This window comes from Populus trichocarpa, chromosome 11, assembly GCF_000002775.5.
Source record: "Populus trichocarpa isolate Nisqually-1 chromosome 11, P.trichocarpa_v4.1, whole genome shotgun sequence".
NCBI classification, from domain to species: Eukaryota; Viridiplantae; Streptophyta; class Magnoliopsida; order Malpighiales; family Salicaceae; genus Populus; species Populus trichocarpa.
The window spans coordinates 3,275,743-3,297,390 of record NC_037295.2 but is presented as its reverse complement, the minus strand read 5'-3'; the positions used below and the strand labels follow the sequence as shown (position 1 = coordinate 3,297,390).

General features: G+C 33.3%; 2 protein-coding genes across 2 annotated transcripts; both read left to right on the top strand.

Annotated features, from left to right (window-relative positions):
* Positions 1-2,812: 2,812 nt before the first annotated feature.
* Positions 2,813-9,068, top strand: LOC7485598 (protein TRANSPORT INHIBITOR RESPONSE 1). Its single transcript, XM_002316628.4, has 4 exons — positions 2,813-3,739; positions 5,724-6,216; positions 7,139-7,912; positions 8,352-9,068. Exons 1-3 carry the CDS (start codon positions 3,240-3,242, stop codon positions 7,901-7,903), a joined length of 1,758 nt encoding a protein of 585 aa, XP_002316664.3. The 5' UTR covers positions 2,813-3,239; the 3' UTR covers positions 7,904-7,912; positions 8,352-9,068.
* Positions 9,069-13,776: 4,708 nt separating this feature from the next.
* On the top strand, positions 13,777-15,965 carry LOC7485599 (vacuolar protein 8). Its single transcript, XM_002316629.4, has one exon. It carries the CDS (start codon positions 14,226-14,228, stop codon positions 15,897-15,899), a length of 1,674 nt encoding a protein of 557 aa, XP_002316665.1. The 5' UTR covers positions 13,777-14,225; the 3' UTR covers positions 15,900-15,965.
* Positions 15,966-21,648: the final 5,683 nt, after the last annotated feature.

The window sequence follows — 21,648 nt, the reverse complement described above, 5'->3', positions numbered from 1 at the left end:
TTGGTCAATCGGTCGACGATGACCCAAACAACATCACCTTTTTCCTTTAGGTAATCTCGATATAAAGTCTATCGTGATGTTTTCCCATTTTCACTCGGGTATCAGTAGTGGTTGCAAAACCCTGGCTAGTTACTAGTGTTTCACTTTTACCTGTTGATAGATCCTACAATTTTCCATATATTCAATTACCTCTTTCTTCATATTCGACCACCGATAAAATTCTTAAAAATCTGGGTATATTTTAGAACTCACAGGGTGCGTTGTGAGCCTCAATTCATGGGCCTCTTGTAAAATTTCCTTTTTCAATGTTTCATCACCTAACAAGTATATTCGTCTTTTGAGGACTATCATTCCATCTTTTAGAATGTGGTATGACGTCTCAACTCCTAACTTCACTTTGTCTTTTATCCTACTAACCTCGACATCTTTTTGTTGAGCCTCAAGCACTCTATCCCGGAGCATCGTCCATACTCTTAACTGATCTATCAAAGACTCTCTTGGCTCCGCCTCTATTTAAACATCGATCTTTCTCAACTTTAATAATTCCCTTTCATCCTACTTATCTTACTGAGCTTTTACTACTTTATTTTTGCAACTAAGAGCGTTTGCGATAAATTTTTCTTTCCCTGAATGGTATTTCATTACACAATCATAATCCTTGCATAATTCCACCTAACATCTTTGCCGCATATTCAATTCCTTCTAAGTTATCAGATATCTCAAGCTCTTATGATCCGTAAATATCTAAACTCGAGACCCATATAAATAGTGCCTCCAAACTCTCAAAGCAAACACTACAACAACTAATTCTAAATCATACACCGAGTAATTGATCTCATGGGCCTTTAACTATCTTGAGGCGTAAGCAACCACTTTATCGTATTACATCAATACACAACCTAAACTCTTCTTCGATGCATCACTTTAAACCATTAATCCATTTGTTCTTGAAGGAAGTGTTAATATAGGTGTAGTAGTAAGTTTTTTTTTTTTTTTAACTCCTGAAAGCTTTCTTTACACTCTTTTATCCATTTCCAATTTGCCTCATTCTGGGTTAGTCAGGTCATGAGAATAACTATGGTGGAGAACCCTTAGATAAAATTTTGATAACTCTCTGTTAATCCAAGGAAATTATGAATCTCAGTCACATTTATAGGTCTTTTCCATTTCAATACTGCCTTAACTTTTCTAGGATTCACTGATATTCTTTTAGTCGATATAACATGTCCAAGTAAAATCACTTCTTTCAACCAGAACTCACATTTGCTAAGTTTGGCATGCAACCGATGCTCCCTCAATGTCAATAATACTTGCCTCAAATGTCATTCATGCTTCAAGTACGAGTTTACATAAACCAAGATGTTATCTATGAATACCACTACAAACTTATCTAAGTATGGTCGAAAGACCTAATTCATCAAGTCTATAAACACTGCCAGTGTGTTTGTTAACCCAAATGACATTACCAAGAACTCGCAATGCCTATAACGAGTTCTGAATGCGGTATTAGCTACATACATATAATTGATTCTCAACTGATAGTATCCTGATATTAGGTTTATTTTTTAAAACACTATGGCCCTCTTAAGTTGATCAAACAAATTATCTATCTGCGGAAACATATATTTGTTCTTCACTGTTACCCTGTTCAACTGTTTATAATCTATACAGAGTCTAAGTGTTTCATCGTTTTTGTTTACAAACAACATTGGAGCTCCCTGGGGTGAATTACTCGGACGTATGAATCATTTATCTAATAATTCATGTAATTGAATCTCCAGCTCTACTAACTCGGTTGGCACCATCTGATACAATGATTGGGCTATCAGAGACATACCGAATAACACATCAATAATGACTTCTACTTCCTTCTCTAGAGGTATTCCCGACAACTTATCCGAGAATACATTGGGAAATTCTCTCATTATTGGAACATTCAACAATTGAATTTCTCCCCCTTTTATCTCTAAAACATACTCAAGGTAAGCTTTGTACCACTTCTTCATCATCTTCTTTATGGTCATAGCCGGGATAATACAATGTTCCTACCATCGAGTCCTTGGAGAGTTACTGTTTTCACGAAAAAGTCCATCCGAGCCTTATTCATACTGAGGCAATCCATACCTAGGATGACGTTAAAGTCATGTAACTCTGGTGGTAATAAATCCACTCTTAACTCACACTCATTTATGTTAACCCGAACCTCTTATACATGTAATCAATATTCATAGTTTCACCTAATAGAGTGTTTATAACAAACCCATTATCTATTCTACAAGGATTTTTTTTCCACCTTTCCTATAAGTTTACTCGTAACAAATGAGTGTGTGGCTTATGGATCAAATAATACATGAACAAACATGAAATTTAACTGTAATGTAAATGGAAAAATCTTAGGGCTTGTTTGTTTTTGCGTTTTAAAAAGTGTTTTAGAAAAAAATTAATTTTTTTTTTATTTTTTTTGTTTCAAATTAATATTTATTTGGTGTTTTCATATCATTTTGATGTGTTAATGTCTAAAATAATTTTTAAAATATATAAAAAATATTATTTAAAAATATTTTTATATAAAAAATATTTTAAAAAATAATATCTATAACTCTTCCAAACACGTAGTTGATAACTTGAAATAGTTGAAATCTTACTTTGATTTACAAGAAAGAGAAAATCTTGAAAAATACAAAACAAAGAAAAAGAATACCAAGTGGTTAAAATAAATCACAATAATAATTAATAGTATTAAGTAATGAATAATTATATAATCTTTTATCTCTCCAATGATAAATTGTTTTATGTTATATTTCTCTCCTCCCTGTACTTTGTATGCTTTTCCTATTATATTACACCACACCTCTCTGTTTGTTTTCTTGCTTGGCCCTTCAACCTCCTCCTCCTCTCCTTAACCAAAGGAAGAAACCCCTTAACCAAAGGAAGAAAGAAAGAGAGCAGAGACCAACCTGAGAGTGATTCCAAATTCTCCACTTCACAACTTCTGCATTTCACTTCAGATTTTGCAGAAACGTTAGTTTTCTTCTCATCTCCAATTTTTCGAAAACCAAAATGGGATTTTTATGAAGTTCTCTCAAGAAAAATCACTTCAGATTTTGCAGAAACGTTACTTTTCTTTATTTTTCAAATTCTAAAATGGGTTTTGCTGAAAATAATCTATAGTATTCATCTTAAGCATGAAAAGTTTTTCACCTTCCTAAATACTGAGAAAGTTTGAGTTTTTTACTTTGATGGATTCGAATCCAAAGATGAGAAAGGAATTTCTTGACTCAACAAGATCATCTCTATTTCCAGATGAAGTACTGGAACGAGTTCTTTCACTCTTGAAATCACACAAAGATCGTAGCGCAGTCTCTTTAGTATGCAAGGATTGGTACAACGCAGAAAGCTGGTCAAGAACTCATGTTTTTATAGGAAACTGTTATTCAGTCTCTCCTGAAATTGTCGCACGTAGATTCCCAAGAATTAAGAGTGTGACTCTCAAAGGGAAGCCGAGATTTTCTGATTTTAATCTGGTCCCTGAAAACTGGGGAGCTGATGTTCATCCTTGGTTTGTAGTTTTTGCTGCAAAGTATCCCTTTTTGGAAGAGTTAAGGCTTAAGAGAATGGCTGTTAGCGATGAAAGTTTGGAGTTTTTGGCTCTTAATTTTCCTAATTTCAAGGTTCTTTCTCTTTTGAGCTGTGATGGGTTTAGTACTGATGGGCTTGCTGCTATTGCCACTCATTGCAAGTAAGGATTTTGTCAGTTACTTACATTGCTTGTTTGTCTTAAAATCTTGTGTTTTTGTTGTTTTATCCGTTCCTGTCCTGGGTTAGATCTAAAACAAGTAGTGAGTGATTGATTCAGTTTTAGATCAAGTAATAAACTTTCTGTGTTTTTTTGGTTTTTGATTAATGGGTTTTGAATTAACCTGGCTGTTTCTGGTTATGCTTGTTGGTGACTGGTTGAAGAGTTTAAACAGTAAAAGAAGTGGTTCTACTGTTGTTTGTTTACTTTCTTTTTCTAATTTATGTTTTCTTTTTCTTGATGTGACTTCTGACCTATTAATGATGATTTAATGGATCATGGCATGTAATTGATGTCATTCTCCGCAAAGAAAAATAAAACCCTTTTTCTAATCTACTGTGGAAATTGTAATTTTTTATGTGTTACATTTTCTGGACTGTGCGGTCAAATATTTCATGGACGATAGTGTTGCTAACTGGCGGGGGTTTGATAAATAGATACAATTAATCATTGTGTTCTAGGTTGGGTGCTTGCTAGCTTAGATGGTGAAGTTATTTGTTGCTGTGTCAAGTAACCTGAGATCGGATTGTACTCAACATGACTTGGGAGGATCAAGGGAGGAGGAGAGTTATCCTGTTGGTTAAACAAAAAAAGGGAAAAAAGAAATAAGAAGAAAAGTATAGTTGTTACAAACTCAATGTTTTTCCACAATTATCACTGATACATTTCAGGTTTCTCGAGTCTCATAACTGGTTTTGCTGTCCATGAGTTCTTTGTATTTCGTTAAATTCTTAATAGATCTAATGATTAATCAGAAATATATTGGGAAGCTGCAAGGCAAATGCATTTGTCTTTGGATGGGAAGAATTTACCTGAAAAGTAGTTTTATGTAAATAGAAGTTGGTTCTGCTTTTTCATCTCTTTTGTCCTGTGCTTTGTTTCTCTTTTCTTGATGTGACATTTTACCTGTTAGATGTGCATTTACTTGATGTCATAGTATTGTTGTCAACTTGTAGCCCCCCTGCTCAAATGCACCTTTTTTACGGGTTGTTGGTTTAGATAGTGATGACCATGGAAAATGCTGAATGGTTGTCAAGATACTACAATGTTTTCTGGGTGGTACTGATACATCATCCATCTTTGGTTTTGCCCCATCGTCTAGTTAAATTATTATGTCTGTCAATATCTGCTTGGGCTCAGATGCTTTGTAATTAGAAAGGAGGGGGGAATAAATGAAAAGGCCGTGTCCAGAATATTGGCATAAAAGAATTTTGGATTTTATGCAACTATGGAGTTTGTGGGTTTCATTCACTGAACCTTAAGCCCTGTTGATCCACACTTATTTGCTATCTGTGATTTAGCCTGTTATTTGATTGATGGTGCTCCTGGAAGTGGTTTCTTTCATGAGAATCATATCAAAGGAGTCCAGTGGAGATGTGCTGGAAACTCGACTTTAACTTGAGAAATGGAGATGTAGTAATATTGATTATAGCAAAGGTTGAAATTCCTAAAAAATTATGTCCCTATAACAATATATAATTATGCACCATGCTTTTGTAGTGAGCACTTGATATAACTAGCACATTATGTGATGATGTATCCTTTTCCTAGCCAATTTTTATAAATTATTTCATCGATCTGGTTTCACTGTGCTGTTTTGCATATTTGATTAGTTGGCCATCAGGTATAGCTGCAACTATTATCCTTCAACGTATTCATCTTAGTTTACTGTAACGTGAAACCTTATCTTGTACTTGCATGGGTTAAAAAGGTACGTCTAATGATGGGAAAAAAGTGTTTTACTGTATATGCAACTGCTATTTTTTTTTCCCTTTCTTGATGTTACTGAGCATTCTTTTGCTGGTTAATAAACCCTTAATTTTGTGATTTATGATTTCTATTGTGCTTTGGACGACTATATGTTATATCTGTTGTTATATTATTTTTCACTTGCTTAAGAAAACTTTTGACTTCTTTCTTGTTGCAGGAATTTGACTCAGCTTGATATACAAGAGAATGGCATTGATGACAAGAGTGGCAACTGGTTAAGCTGCTTCCCTGAAAACTTCACATCATTGGAAGTACTAAACTTTGCCAACTTGAACACTGATGTCAATTTTGATGCACTTGAGAGGCTTGTAAGTCGGTGCAAATCACTGAAGGTTCTGAAGGCCAACAAAAGTATTTCCTTGGAACAACTACAAAGGCTGCTGGTTTGTGCTCCACAGTTAACAGAGCTTGGTACTGGTTCATTCATGCCAGAGCTTACAGCTCGCCAGTACGCTGAGCTTGGAAGTTCATTTAACCAGCTGAAGAATTTAAATACCCTTTCTGGTTTATGGGAGGCAACAGCACCATACTTACCAGTTCTCTATCCTGCCTGTACAAACTTGACTTTCTTAAACTTGAGCTATGCCTTTCTGCAAAGTATTGAACTTGCGAGTCTTCTTTGTCAATGTCCACGTCTTCGACGCCTCTGGGTATGGATCTTTGTTTTTCTTAATCTTTCCCATCAGTTTCATTCTTGGAAACCAATCAATTAACTTTTACATGAATAATTTATTTAATCATCTTCACTTACAAGTTTTTCATGGCATAGAGCCTTAGATTTCTGACTTTATTGTTCAACTTTACTTAAATGATATACTTTCTCTGGTTAATTAATAACACTGATATATTTAGACTCCTTTTGCACAATGGATATTATCAAACTCTCAACCTTTAATTTCTGATATTTTGTTCGTTAATTTGCTCAGAATTGATTCATCTGATGCTCCTTTTGTTTCAAATGTGTTGTGTGGTATAAAAATTCTGATTTTGTATTTTTCCTGTATAATGTTACTATTTATATTGAACAGTTTTATACATCAAGTTGCCTATGTTTATATTCACCATCTACTTTAATAATGACTGCATATGTATGGATAGTTGTATTCTTTGCATTAACATGACATACACTCAATTATTGGATCAGGATATTCTTGAGTATCTTTGATACAAGGAAGAATGTTTCACAAATTTGTGATAGAGAAAAAGAAAATGTGGCTGTGCATGAGTTTCTCCCTTTGTTTAAATTAATTCACAGAGCTGCTAAGGCTATCATGAAATTAAGCAATAAAGAGAACTTGTCATAGAGTTATGGGAGGACCTGATCCCCATACAATAAAATAGCATGTGGAGCCTAAACACAGGGTTCTAGTGCTAAGAGGCAAATCTTCAAATGTTAGAAAGTCAGAGGGCAACATTTCGAATCAAATAGGGTAGCACCCTTTCATTTGCAGCCCCCAACAAAAAAAAGAAAAAAAGAAGCTCAACTGTCAATTGCAGTTGATCACACCAAAACATGGAGTCCTAGTCTCTAGATGATTGACTTTTGGAGACTTATTCATATCATTAATGCAGGTCTTGGACACTGTGGGGGACAAAGGTTTAGAGGCTGTTGGATCTAACTGTCCATTGCTTGAGGAGCTCCGTGTCTTCCCTGCAGATCCCTTTGATGAGGAAGTTATCCATGGGGTGACTGAAGCTGGGTTTCTTGCTGTGTCTTACGGATGTCGGAGACTCCACTATGTTCTCTACTTTTGCAGGCAGATGACTAATGCTGCAGTAGCCACCATTGTGCAGAACTGCCCAGATTTCACCCACTTCCGTCTCTGCATAATGAATCCAGGCCAACCAGATTACTTGACAAACGAACCCATGGATGAAGCTTTTGGGGCGGTAGTGAGGACATGCACTAAACTACAGAGGCTTTCTGTTTCAGGTCTCTTGACTGACCTGACATTCGAGTATATTGGGCAGTATGCCAAAAATCTGGAAACTCTGTCAGTGGCTTTTGCTGGCAGTAGTGATAGGGGGATGCAGTGCATGCTGGAAGGTTGTCCAAAGTTGAGGAAACTTGAGATAAGGGACTGCCCATTTGGAAATGCAGCACTTCTTTCAGGTTTGGAGAAATACGAGTCAATGAGGTCACTTTGGATGTCAGCCTGCAATGTGACAATGAATGGCTGTCGGGTATTGGCAAGGGAGATGCCCAGATTGAATGTAGAGGTAATGAAAGAGGATGGGAGTGATGATTCTCAGGCTGATAAAGTTTATGTTTATCGTTCTGTTGTGGGACCAAGAAGAGATGCCCCGCCTTGTGTACTGACTCTCTCAGGTTTATAAAATATGCAGGTAATCTCTCTCTCTCTCTCTCACACACACACAAAAAAGAAGAAAGAAGAAGGAATTCAACTATATAGTGTGCTAGTGGCACCGTTGGCTACTGATGTGCCTCCTTTCTTTCAGTAGGTTGAGGTCCCATTTGATGGCTTTTTTTTTGCATTTTGATCAGAAATAGTGATGTCTTGCTCCTGAATCTGGTTGAGTGAAACTATTTACCTGGAAATTGTTGCTTAATTCTTGACTAATGTGGTATTGTTATGTATGTTGGTAAAAACCTTTTCCTCCCATATCAATGATCCTGTGCGGTAGGGTCACTGGTGTACGTGGTGTTAAGTTTCTGTTATTCTTCTTCCATCAACTTATCAGGGTTCTGAATTTTCTAGAGTTTTTGCATTCTTGAAGCTCTGTTGTGTCAATAATCTCACTGGCCATTTCTGTATCATCACAGGATCTCGTTCAGACAACATGACAAGCCACAGCATGCAGGGATTAGGATGCAGTTCATGCAGCTGAATGACTTGGATGGTTAACAAGAAGAGGATGGACATCATTGAAACTTGGAAGCTAAATATACTACATACAAACCTTATGCATCAATAATCTCCATGGCTGCATGCAAGTTCTCTTTATCTACTTGATATCCTGAAGAGCGAGTTTACTAGGTTTCCTATGCAGAAGTGGATGAAGCAGCCGTTGTAATGGGTCGCTAACGAACCAAAATCCATCCCCACTATGCAATGCCATCTTGGCCCTGTCAAAGTCCTGCAAAAACAGGAAGCACCAGGACATATCACGTTTTCAAATTTGCTTTCCTCAATTATTCGATTCCCAATATCATCTAGTTATGTTCAGGAGGTTACCTTTATGAAGCGGGCAATATCTGTAGACTCGGTGACATCAAATATATCGAGGGCCCTTGCTAAGTGCTTCCTGCTGCATGGTTTGAAGCATGTCCACGTCGCCAACAATGGCTTTTGCCTTCTAACATGGTTGAATGATGTTCATACTTGGGATGTAATTCAAGCCTGAAATTGGGCTTCATTCAGGCAGGACTGGACTGAGATGGGCTGGATTTAGCAGGCTAAGTAACATACTCGTGGTAAATGCCCGGGAACATTGTGTCTCACGGACCCTAATTTACAAGCGAGCTTGTTTTCGTTTATAACCTGTATTTTTATTTTATTTTTATGAATTGATTTTTCAAAAAAAAATTTGGATGATTTTAATGTAAAAAATATTTTTTAAAAATTATATTTTTTAAATATATTTTTAATTAATTTTTTTTTAAAATATTCGACTTACGCATACCAAACAATCAATTGGTATATGCTAGCCAGTGTGCATGCACAATGCTATAAGATAGTATTTGAAATCTAATTTTATGGCAGCTAAAATAGTTATTTAAAAGAAAGATAGTGATTTAAATTTTAAAGAAAAAATATATTTTGCTAGAACACATTTAATTTTTTGTAATGATGGAATCATCTTTTTTATTAGTAGCATGTCTTTAAATAAAAATTAAAGAAAATTAAAATAAATATTAGTAAAAATATCAATAATTAAAACCAAGGAGAAAAAAAAATGCATCTCTTCGATTGAAACTCCTTTTTTTATTCATGTATTTTTTATTTTGATAAAAATATTTTTTGATTAGAAATATCTTTTTTAAATAAATAATTATTATAATTTGTAAAGCAAGTTTCGAAAAAAAAAAACCCATGACTTGATAATTTTTACATGATCGTAAGAAAAAAAATAATCTACAAAATTATAAAAAAAACTATAATAGAAAAATAATAAAATAAATATTTTATTCTCATTGAAAACAATTTTAAAAAATGTTCTTAGAAACAATTATATACTGGCCTGACAAGAAATCCATGCACAATCTTGAATGTTTTGATAGCAATTCAAGACTTCTATGGCTCAATTGTCTTATAATTTCTTTGCTGTTGCGAATTTGGTACAGAGCCAATTCATGCAACTTGCGCGCCACTGTGCTCTTATGAAATTGATCACACTGTGTTTAATTAAGATCTCGTGCTCTTATGAAGCTCCTTTCAGCCATTAACATTCTGGCAAGCTGTCTCGTTCAAGCAAGAAGCTAATGATAGCCATATCAGTCTTCTGGCCAAGATTTATTTCCATGCTTGATGCCATGAGGTCACGTCATTTTCTTGCTGGGGCAGGCTGTAAGAAACAAGCCACTCCATCAGTCTTTTTCGTAATTAACAGTACAGATAGTGAAAGCTAGCTGATCGAGCTCTAAGATTTTCATCATCATGAGAGAGATTTGCAAACCACAAACCTCAAGCTTTTTGCAGTTAGAAACCATTCCTGATTTGTGTGTGAAAAAGAGAAAGTGTAGAGCTGAGAAATTGAAACTCAGTGATACGATACAATCTACACATAGAAGGATCTCTCAGAAGTTTTGGATTGATCAATTATAAGATGAAGGATAAAAAAACTGAAAAATACATTCAGTGAATTATGTAGAGTATTTGAGTTGAGATAAATTTTAAGGAGGCAATATCTTCAATTCAACAAGTGATGATAAAAGGAATAGTTAATATGACTTTATCTCAGGGGCGAGTAAAAAAATTAAAAAACTGATTAAACTAGAAGAAAATAACTGAAAAATCGAACCGTGAAAAAAAAAACGATTAGAATTTTGAAAAAACTGACTGGTTCGGTTTTATAAGCCTGAAACCAAAAAAACCAAATCGAACAGAAAAAAACCGAACCAAACTGAGCCAAAACCGAGCCAAATCAGAAAAACCGAGCCAAACCCGTTTCAACTGTTTTTTTCTAAAAAAACCGAATCGAACCGAACCGAAACCGGTCGGTTTAAACCGGTTTTAGTTTTTTTTTTGTTTTTTTCGGTTTGGTTACTTTTTTTTTATAAAAACCGAATCGAACTGAAAATGATCATCCCTACTTTAACTATATTGTTAAGAACTATCATTTAAATGAATTTGAAAAATTTAAAGAATTTAGAAGGTTATTTGCTATTTATTGAATATGCATATAATATAAATGTCCATACTACTACTAATTATTCTCATTTTGAAATTATTTATGATTTTGATTTTAATAATTATTAGTGTATATGTGGAGTTTTTGCTCATACTTTTTTATTTTTTATTGAACTAGTTTAATTTATTAAAGAATTGATCAAATTTTATAGTTTTATTATTATGTCAAGATCAAAGCTTGAATTTAGTTATTTTAAAGAGGAGTGATTTGATTATAGATTTTTAAATCTTTATATCACAAGGTTCGCAACATTTAGTAAATCCCAATATGTTCATAAAAACTTACTTGTAGTCGGTGATTAACAAGGCTAATCACATTGTACACGTGTTAGCTTTGCTTTCACTTTGAGTTGCGTTATTTATTCTTACATAAAGTAAAGAAAAGAAAAGGAGTTGTCAATGGCTTTGGCATGAATGTCTAGTTAGCTAAACCACCACATAACCACTAGACTTTTTAAAGAGTTAGCTCCACGGTTGTAGTGCTTAAAACTTCTTAGTCAAATGGAAGGGGTCCGACCGTCCGAGGAAAAGATTAGGACTGTATTATTTTGGGAAGGCCATTTTCAGTGCTAATGGCTTGATTTAGCGGACCACATCAAGGTCCAGACACAGATTTTTAAATCTTAATATTAATATAGTTTTAGGTTAAGTACTCAACACCCACATAAACCAAGAAACTTAAGCAATGCTTTATACAATGCATCCTCCTTAATTAGAGGGTTTTGTCTCTAAATTGTCCTGTTTGATTATTGAAGTTCTTGAGAGATTAATTTAAAATCTTGGATCTTTAACCTCATTGTTAGGGCCATTTTGTTGTTTTTATCACTAATGTAGATGAACTTAAAAAAAATTTGATGTGTGTATCTTTCTCTTCGAAGCCAAGGTAAATTGTACCTAGCTATGCTAGCTTGTGTGTTAAATTTCACTTCTTTTCCACTCAAAGTTCTGTCTAAAGATACCACTCTTTGCTTTGGCACACAAATCCCATTTGCACCTAACATAGCAATAGTGCATTAATCAACCAAAACACCATTGCTTCGAGGGCTCGCGCTAGCTAGGCTCACAAGAGCCCTATAATGTCCAACAATAACTTATAGCATCTTCCAGCTAACAAAAAAAGTGACCAGCTAGCACTAGTCAATGATCGTCCTATGATCTGTTTGAATTCTGAAAAACTAAAGTGTAAATTATACAGATTAATGTAAATACAATGAAGACCCACCACCATGTGCAGGTCAAATTATACTGTGAATTGATGAAGGCAACGAACATCTTCTTATGGAGTCACTCAGGCAGCACATTGGCCTACAAACAGAGAGTCAAATTCTGAAGACAGTCAAGAAAGGATCAAGGCCTTCTTTTGCCACGTGAAAAACTTTTTCGGAGAGATTAAAAACTAGAGCCAATACATCCAAAACACTCCGCATAAATCATACTCAATTGTGGAAAGTTAAATGTAAAATAATGGATCCGTGACAAGAAAAACAGTGGATAATCTTGTCATGCATTAAGACAGGATCTGTACAACATTAGACACCTAATCATGTCATGGGTCAATTTGTTCACTTGTCATCTTCCTGGTTTTTTAATGTGCATGATCCTCGAGCTTTCTTTGAAAAACTCCCATCAATCCCTCTAAAGCTTGTCCCTCAAGTTAATTTGCGTAAAGGGAAATATCCTTTGCGTTTTCTTTAGCAATATTGATGTGGACTAGAGTAGCTCTTGGCCCTTTTCCTTAGCTCCTCTCACCATCAATCCCTCACACAAAAGATTAGAAAAGAACACTAGCTAGCACCTTTCTCTCTCGATGGTTTTATTTGTAGCTTCATCTCCATTTCGTCTTGGAAAGGTGGCTGCTAGCTCAAGTCATCCACCATAGGGCTTCACATGGTGGGGTGGGGTGTTTGTTATCTCCATTCTTGGAGAAATGAGAGCTTCTCCTTTTCTTCTTTTCACCTAATATCGAAGGTGATGTCCATGTTAAGAGCTGTGGTCCATAAGGTTTTTGTTTTCTCTCACCATTGTCTCTTCCCTTTGCTATCAAGAGCAAGTTGGAGGGTTAGGAGTAAATTTAATTAGCTCCTCTCCTAATCATGGATATAAATAAACCGAAACTCTCTCCATGGATGAAATTTGGGAGAAGCAAGCCAAAATATTACCGAAAATACTTTAATTTCTTCTTTCTAAATAGTGAGAAAATCTCACCATCATCATTATTTTTTTAAATAATTTTATGAATTAATACCCCAACTCTCCAAATTGAAATCTCTAGAATATATACTGTATGGTGGGGTGGAAAGCAGCGGTTAAATAATTAATATAACCTATGCTATAAAGTGCAAGAAAAGAATAATTAAGAAATACACGTGTGATGTATTATTGTCTTGCATTTACCACACTTTATTATATATATATCTCCACATAGGCGAAGAGAATCAAGAACCGATGAAATAATAAATATGGGAAGAGCTAACGAGTGTTCTTGAAACACATGCTAAGCATCATCTGTGTATATGAATTAAATCTCATTAATTTATTGTTGATTATTTTAAAGAATAAAAATCAAATGTTCAAATAAAAATAAATGGTATTAATGAAATATATGGTAATGTTTTTAAATGTATTTTTTTTAAATAAACATATTAATATCATCAAATAACTCTTAACAAATATATCGAAAACACCAATTAAAATAACAGTTGAAATAAAATTATATTTAATAATAAGTTACAAGATAAAATAGTTTTTTTTTTTATCATATTTGGTTTACAATGAATTAAACATAATAAAACAACTTTATAAATATACCTAATTTTTTTTAGAATTAAGAAAAGATGAAACCTCTCCACCTCTGTCCTTGGCATAACCCACCAATGGAAGTAACTAACTCACCCTCTGACCATCTCCCATTTCTGATATCTCTCCCCAACTTCCAACAGACTCCACAGTCAACACAGCAGAAACCCCATTTCCCCCCTCTAAAATGACAAAATGCCCTTCCAACCTTGATGACAGTCATGTAATTTGCTAATGAACAACCAAAGCATCTAGTTAGCAACACAATTCAGTTTCAACTTCACAACTTTAAGTCGGAAGATAGACAGCTAGATAGCATTGCTACATGGAGAGATATGCAGGCTCACACTCTATCTATCTCTATCTTAAAAAAGATTTCACCGCTTAGATTCCTCCCTTGATAGGTAGATTCCAAATGGGGTTGTTGCAAAATCATTGATAAACAAAAAACTTGGGAAAAGAAGGTTCAAAAACAAGACCAGATCTTTCCAATGTGCAGTCTCAGGCAAGCTATTGAGGTTATTTCTTCTTTGATCTCCTACTCTCATCCAATTAAAGTTTTTGTCGTGAAATGGCAACTGATTAGAAACAAGCTAGAAGAGCTATGCTCAAGCCTAACTGCCCTAGAGAATTGTGATTCAATCCAGAATCCGATACTTTCAGGCATGATATCTGCTATCCTAGCCTCTGCTAGTGACTGCTATGATCTTGCTAGAAGATGTGTGGATCTTTCGTACAGTGGCAAGCTCTTGATGCAGAGTGATTTGGATGTAATGGTTGCAAAGTTTGAGAGACATGTAAAGAATCTATTTGGGATTTGTACTGCAGGCATTTTGACTCAGGGTTTTGCCATTGTTGTGTCGAGGCCTGGTGTCAATGCTCGCAAAGATGATATGAGGTTTTACTTTAGAGATCTGTTGACAAGAATGAAAATTGGTGACTTGGAAATGAAGAGACAGGCTTTGCTCAATTTGTATGATGTTGTTGTTGAAGATGATAAGTATGTGAAGATACTTGTCGAAGTTGGTGACATAGTGAATATACTGGTTAGTCTTCTTGATTCAGTGGAATTGGAAATTCAACAAGAGGCTGCAAAGGTCGTGTCAGTGATTTCGGGCTTTGATTCCTACAAATCTGTTTTGATTGGAGCTGGGATTATAGGGCCTTTGATCAGGGTTTTGGAGAGTGGCAGTGAAATAAGCAAGGAGGGTGCTGCAAGAAGCTTGCAAAAATTAACTGAGAATTCTGATAATGCTTGGTCAGTTTCAGCTTATGGGGGTGTGACAGCTCTATTGAAAATATGTACTAGTGCTGATTCTAGAACAGCACTTGTTTGCCCTGCTTGTGGGGTATTGAGAAATCTTGTTGGTGTTGATGAGATAAAGAGATTTATGATTGAAGAAGGTGCAGTGCCCACATTAATCAAGCTGGCAAGATCAAAAGATGAAGCTGTGCAGATAAGTTCGATCGAGTTCCTTCAAAATATTGCATCTGTAGACGAATCAGTGAGGCAATTGGTGGTCAGAGAAGGTGGAATTCGGGCATTAGTACGCGTTTTTGATCCGAAAAGCGCATGTACTTCAAAATCTCGAGAGATGGCATTATGGGCAATTGAGAATCTATGTTTCTCTTCAGCTGGTTATATCATTATGTTGATGAATTATGGTTTTATGGATCAGCTTCTTTTCTTTCTTCGAAATGGAGATGTTTCGGTTCAAGAATTGGCACTGAAAGCAGCATTTAGGCTCTGTGGAAAATCAGAGGAAACTAAAAAGGCAATGGGGGATGCTGGATTTATGTCAGAGCTTGTTAAGTTTCTTGATGCAAAATCATTTGAAGTTAGAGAAATGGCAGCTGTGGCACTCTCCAGCTTAGTTTCTGTGCCTAAAAACCGTAAAAGATTCGTGCAGGACGATCGCAATGTGGGCTTTCTTCTTCAATTGCTTGACCAAGAAGAGGCAAATTCAGGTAGCAAAAAGTTACTGATCTCTATATTATTGTCCTTAACAAGTTGCAATAGTGGAAGAAAAAAGATTGCCAGTTCTGGTTATTTGAAGAACATAGAAAAACTTGCAGAAGCTGAAGTTTCTGATGCTAAAAGACTTGTCAGGAAGCTCTCCACAAATAGATTCCGTAGCATATTAAATGTAATCTGGCATTCTTGATTGTGATTCTCTTTCTTTCACTGTATATCTAAAAGAGTGGTTTCAAAGTTTTTTCTTCTTCTCTTAGTTCTTAATCTCATTTACAAGTCTTCATCTCTGTTTCTTTTATCTGCAAAAACAGCTTTAGAGCAGCTTATAAATATTCTGGCATTGTTGATTTGCAGTCACAGTTGATATTAATTGAATAAAATATTAAAAACAGGATGTAATTACAGTTATTTAAGATATAGAAATGATATCTACGTTATAATTGTTTTTGTAAGCATTTGTGATGAAGCACACATGGGAATGGCAGGAAACCCAGAGAGGCATTGAACAGTTCCTATCAAATTTCGTCCATCTAACCATGATGGACACCAAAGACAGTGATGGATGAATTGCTCGACTTATTTGCGTTTGCCTTTTCCCATCCCTTTCTTGTTATGGCACTTTCGTATGAAAAGACATTTTATAATGTTTTGAGCTTATGCGAGTTAGTTTCAAGGGACCATACGACGCAGATATTGAACTATTATTTTGTTATTTTTATTTTATTTTATATATATATATATATATATATATATATATATATAATTTTAAATTGTTTTGCTATCTTGATGTAAAAAATAAAAAAATAAAAATTATTTTAATATATTTTTAAACTAAAAATACTTTAAAAAATAATTTCCATTACTTTTACAAATATTCTTAAATGTAGTTTAAGTGTTAGGTTATCTTTAGTACAAATGACACCACCTTAACTGCTATAGACAGTTTGAGTTACAAAAATGTTGATTTCTATCGATTTGTTTAAACGTATGTTTGAGCAAGTTTCAAATTATGGTAGTGATTACAATTTAAAATATTTTTTTTGTTTAAAAATATTTTAAAATAATTTTTTTAAAAAATTATTTTTGAGATAAGTACATCAAAACGATCTGAAAACATAAATAAATAAATTTTAACAAAAAAATAATTAAATTTTAAAGGAACACGGTTTCAACAGCGTTCTCACACTCTAAAAATGTTTGGAAGTGTGATAATGGCTGCTTTTCAAAGTGTTTTTTTATTAGAAAATACATCAAAATAATTTTTTTATTTTTAATATGCAAATATTAAAATAATCTAATATAAAAGATATTAATTTAAAATAAATAAAAAAATTTCAAAACCTATCCTACCCTCTACTTGGAACGCAATGTTGGGATAACAAAACTTTGTAGTTTGATAGTAAAAGATGAGGACGACGGAAACCTTGTTTGAATCCATGGCAGGTTGTTGCTTATCGTTAGTATTGGGAATCAAAACATTGAATTTCATAAGCTCCACACTCTACTATGGAATGAATTTTCTTGTGGGTGTGAAAAAAAGTATCATTTGTAGACATGAACAGTCTTGTCTTCCACATCTCAAAGCAACCCAACCATCGTTGAGGCATAAATTTTGATGATTCTCTGGGCAGCGAAGCAATGTCTGATGGCTTTGTCTAATTAGGAAGTTAGGGAAGATGGTCCAGATGGGATTGATTTAAGTCGGGCCTTTTTGAAAGTGAAATGGACTGGTCCGACAGCAAACCTAGGACTTCGTGTCTTGACTGCCTTCCATCGTTTAGATGAGACTTCCGCTCCCTTTAGGAGTGTGTATTACTGTGTGGTTAAATTATAGTTATAAAATCATGGTTAAGAAAGATTTTTAGTTTTTTTTCAAATTTAAAAAACGACAACAATACCAAACATATACTTAACCTCTATTAATAAGGATCAAACTAAACAAGTGCTCGTGATTTTATTTACTTCTTTATTTACTTTTTATAAATATAAATGAGTATATAGATAAAGACTAGTTGGGTATCAACACTATGCTGTGAGTTTTTTTTTTTTATAAAAAAAATGATGTCAGGGAGTATAAACATATTTTAAAGAAGAAAAATAAATTTATGATTAAATTATAGACTAAACTGGATAAAATAATTAAGTTGATTTTATTTTAATTGGATGATAAATAATAATAATAATAAAAAATAGATCAAATAAAAAAAACATAAGTTTTGATAACCAAGATGGACCAAGGAGTACATTATCGACGTGAAATACAAATTCAAATTTGGAGATTTAATAATAGATGTATGGAGGATTATTGTTAGTGAATTGTCTATAAATTCAAGATCGATATATTGAATTCTTAGAATTGAGAATAAATGAAGCTATTGTTATGCTCAATTACTAATAAGTTCTTGTTTGAGTAGATAATCAATCGATCAGTATGATGAAAAGAGTTACAAAGGCCAGATTGTAAGAATATAGAACTAGAAAAGATGAATACTATGATGGTATATTATGCATGATGTAAAGAGAAATTAAGACATAGTATTTAAATGAAATGAAAATATAGTATAGATGGAATATAGTTTGAGAGGATCGCAAGTGATACAATTGTTTCTAAAGTTGATAGAAATTAATATTATGGTAATGGGTATGTATGTATGTATGTATGTATGTATATGTATTGTTATGTTGTGTTTATTTTTTATTTTTTTTAAGTTGATGAAGGTTCTAGATCTATTTAGTATGTTTAAATAAATATACTATGAGAAATTGATAAGTGAGAAAAGAGTGACGACCCTTTCTTTATTTTGATGTAAAAAATGGTATTAATGAGTGGAGAATTCAATGATATAGAATTGTATATATATTTTGTGTACAAGTATATTCAAATGGAATAGTTAATGTTTATGGGGTGAGAGGAATGCTTGAGTCAACCTATGAATATGGATTGCATGGGTAGTTATATTTAGGGTTATTGTTATTATTTGCAGGTATTTTAAAAGCAGGATAAAATTTTGGAAAACTCTGCTAAAATTTTGTTAGAATTGGATAATCCTTTACTTTAATAATAATAAAAAAAAATCCCTCACAAGATTGATATTTATGCATGCAAAATTTGTATTATGTATGATGAATGAGAGTGTCATTGAATGAGGAAAAAATTATCCTATTTACACATTTTGCTGTTAATAAATGATTAAAGATGTATTTAAATTTTTGAGTCGTTACATCTTAAGATTTTATTGTTCATCTCTTGGTGCAAATGTTGTTTACGATAAACTTCTTAAGATTCTAACAATACCTCTTTAGTCTGGATGCACTTATAAACAACGTCTTTGCCTCGAAGTTGATGAACTCAATAATTTCTCAACAAAATGAACCTAAGCTTCAAATTTAAGAGAAATATAAAAGCTAAAAAAATAAGGAGAAAAACACCAAAATTTAAGGTAAGGAAGAGTATGTAAAATAATAATAAAAATACTCTCTTGAACTCTTCATTTATCCTTTTTTATAGTTGATTCTGGAAGCTAAAAAGTTATGAATTCTTATATTAACCATAATTAATTTTTAAATTATCAACTTTTGATTAACTACGGTAAATCCATAATAAAAACTAAACATTATGGTTATAAAACAAATGTCTTTTGAGTTGAAAAAACCTGTTAAGGTTCTATTGAAAAAACACAGGAAAAACTGATTAGATTTTTTCTTTTATGGGTTGGACAAAATAGTGGGTTCGGGTGGAAGAAATAATTTTTCATAGACAAAATCCAAGCCCAACTTTTTTTTCTGAACACAAAAAAATATATTTAGAAATTGCTAATATATCTTCTAGCAGAAAAAAACCATGTGGAAAACAATTTGATGTGACTCGTTTGACTTGGTGATTTCAAGAATAACCTGAATAATTGGCAAAAACATAGTTTGACCGAAAAAAATTCAAGATTATATATTTTTTTAAAAACAATATTGAGATAATAACATATTGGATAGATCTGAGTCAACCTTCTAAATTCACGACTTGGGTTATGAAACCATGATAACCCTATAAAAAAAATTAAAATAAATTATGAACCCTAATTTCCAATCAACCTAATGTTGAAAGATGAAATTGAAAAAAAAATTAAGATAAGGACATAAAAAACAACTAAAGTCAACTCAGGTTAACTCGACAAACCCGTAACCTGGGTCTTGAGACTATGATAACCTCATAGAAATTAAACCGAAACAAATTATGAAGCCTAATCTCTAATCAATCCAATATTGTAGGATGCAATTGAAAAAAAGACCTAAAAAAATAACCCGAGTCAACCGGATTAACCCTCCAAACTCACAACCAATTTCATAAGATCATGATAACTTTATAGAAAGTAAATTGAAATTTTTTTAAAAAACTTAATTCCCAACCAACCAAATATTGAAGTATGAAACTAGAAAAAAAAAGCCAATTAAAAAGGAAAAAAAACATGAGTTAGCTCGCAAAACTCGCGCTTCAGGTCATGATATTAAATAAAACAACCTAATTTAAAAGATAAAATAAAAAAAACAAAATAAAAAAAGTTAGATTGTTTAAGGTTGAAATTGAAAAAAAAAAATACACACCAAAATGTAAAAAAAAAAAAAACACAAAGCACTATACTTTGTTCGTGTGGCTACAATAATATTGTTGTTGTGAATAGCTTTTAATTATGTACTCCTCTAACAAATGATAAGAAATTGATGATTATTTAATGATAAAAAGATGAAATTGAAGAGAACAAGATTCAATAACAAAAAGAAAACAGAGCATTGTGTCACTCCATAGTATTTCTGTCTAAAAGCTACAGGTAAAATCTTAGTGTTTGTCTGTTAATAATAATGTTAATGGTAAATATGTAATCCTCCAACGTTAATCAATCAATTGCCTAAGGATCTTGTTCTTCGCATCAGCTGTTGCTGATAGATTAAGATTGTGTTTATTTTTCTGTTTGAAATTTTTTTTTTATTTTAAATTAATATTTTTTAATGTTTTCAGATCATTTTAATATTCAAATATCAAAAAATATTTTTTAAAATTAAAAAAAATATTTTTTAAAATATTTTTAAATAAAAAATAATTTTAAAAACATTTTAAAATAAGTTAGCACTGGTTGTCAAATTAAAACAACAAACAGGGAAAGGTGAAAGTGAGTTGTCTATGGCCGCATTCCACGAATTCTCTATAGCATTAGTTGCCAAACTTATTTTTTTCTTGGTTTTGGTATACAATATTCTGCACCATCATTGATGTTCTTTCCAAGATTTTCCTTGCTAATAATGTTCTTAATGTGCTATTATCCTTAAACTGGTAACATGCTTTTGTCCTATGCTAGCTGTTTAGTGCATGAGTCCAATATTTTTTGTTGTTCAACGCTTACTTTAGGATTTAAAGCTGTATCAAAGCAGTTGCATGAATAAAGCTACTGGATTGCCGTCCTTGACATCAATACCCCAATTGTATTTCTGATGCATAATCCTGGAACTCAGTTTGGGTTCTGTGGCTTGTGCTCTATTGCATTGGAGGCCTTCTGGAGCATCAAGGTTAGGCTGCTGTATACCTTTGCTGTGTGAGTAAAGAGTGATAGTATAATATTGGATTTAGTTAATTCTACATGCATTTTAATTGTGTTACTGAAGAGATAAGCTTACTCGTTTATTTGCACTTGATTTTTCTAAAATTAAAAAATCTTTAGGGTCTACTTGGTGACCCCTAGGCCTATGAAACAATCCTTTTCATCCAGCAATTTTTATTTTTTTGTAAGCGTTTGTGATGAAGGACACGGGAATGACAAGAAACCCAGAGAGGCATGTGAACAGTTCCTATCGAGTTTCGTCCATCTAACCATGATGGACAGATTGCTTGACTTATTCGCTTCTGTCTTTTCCCATCCCTTTCTTGCTATGGCACTTTCGTGTTAAAAAAACAT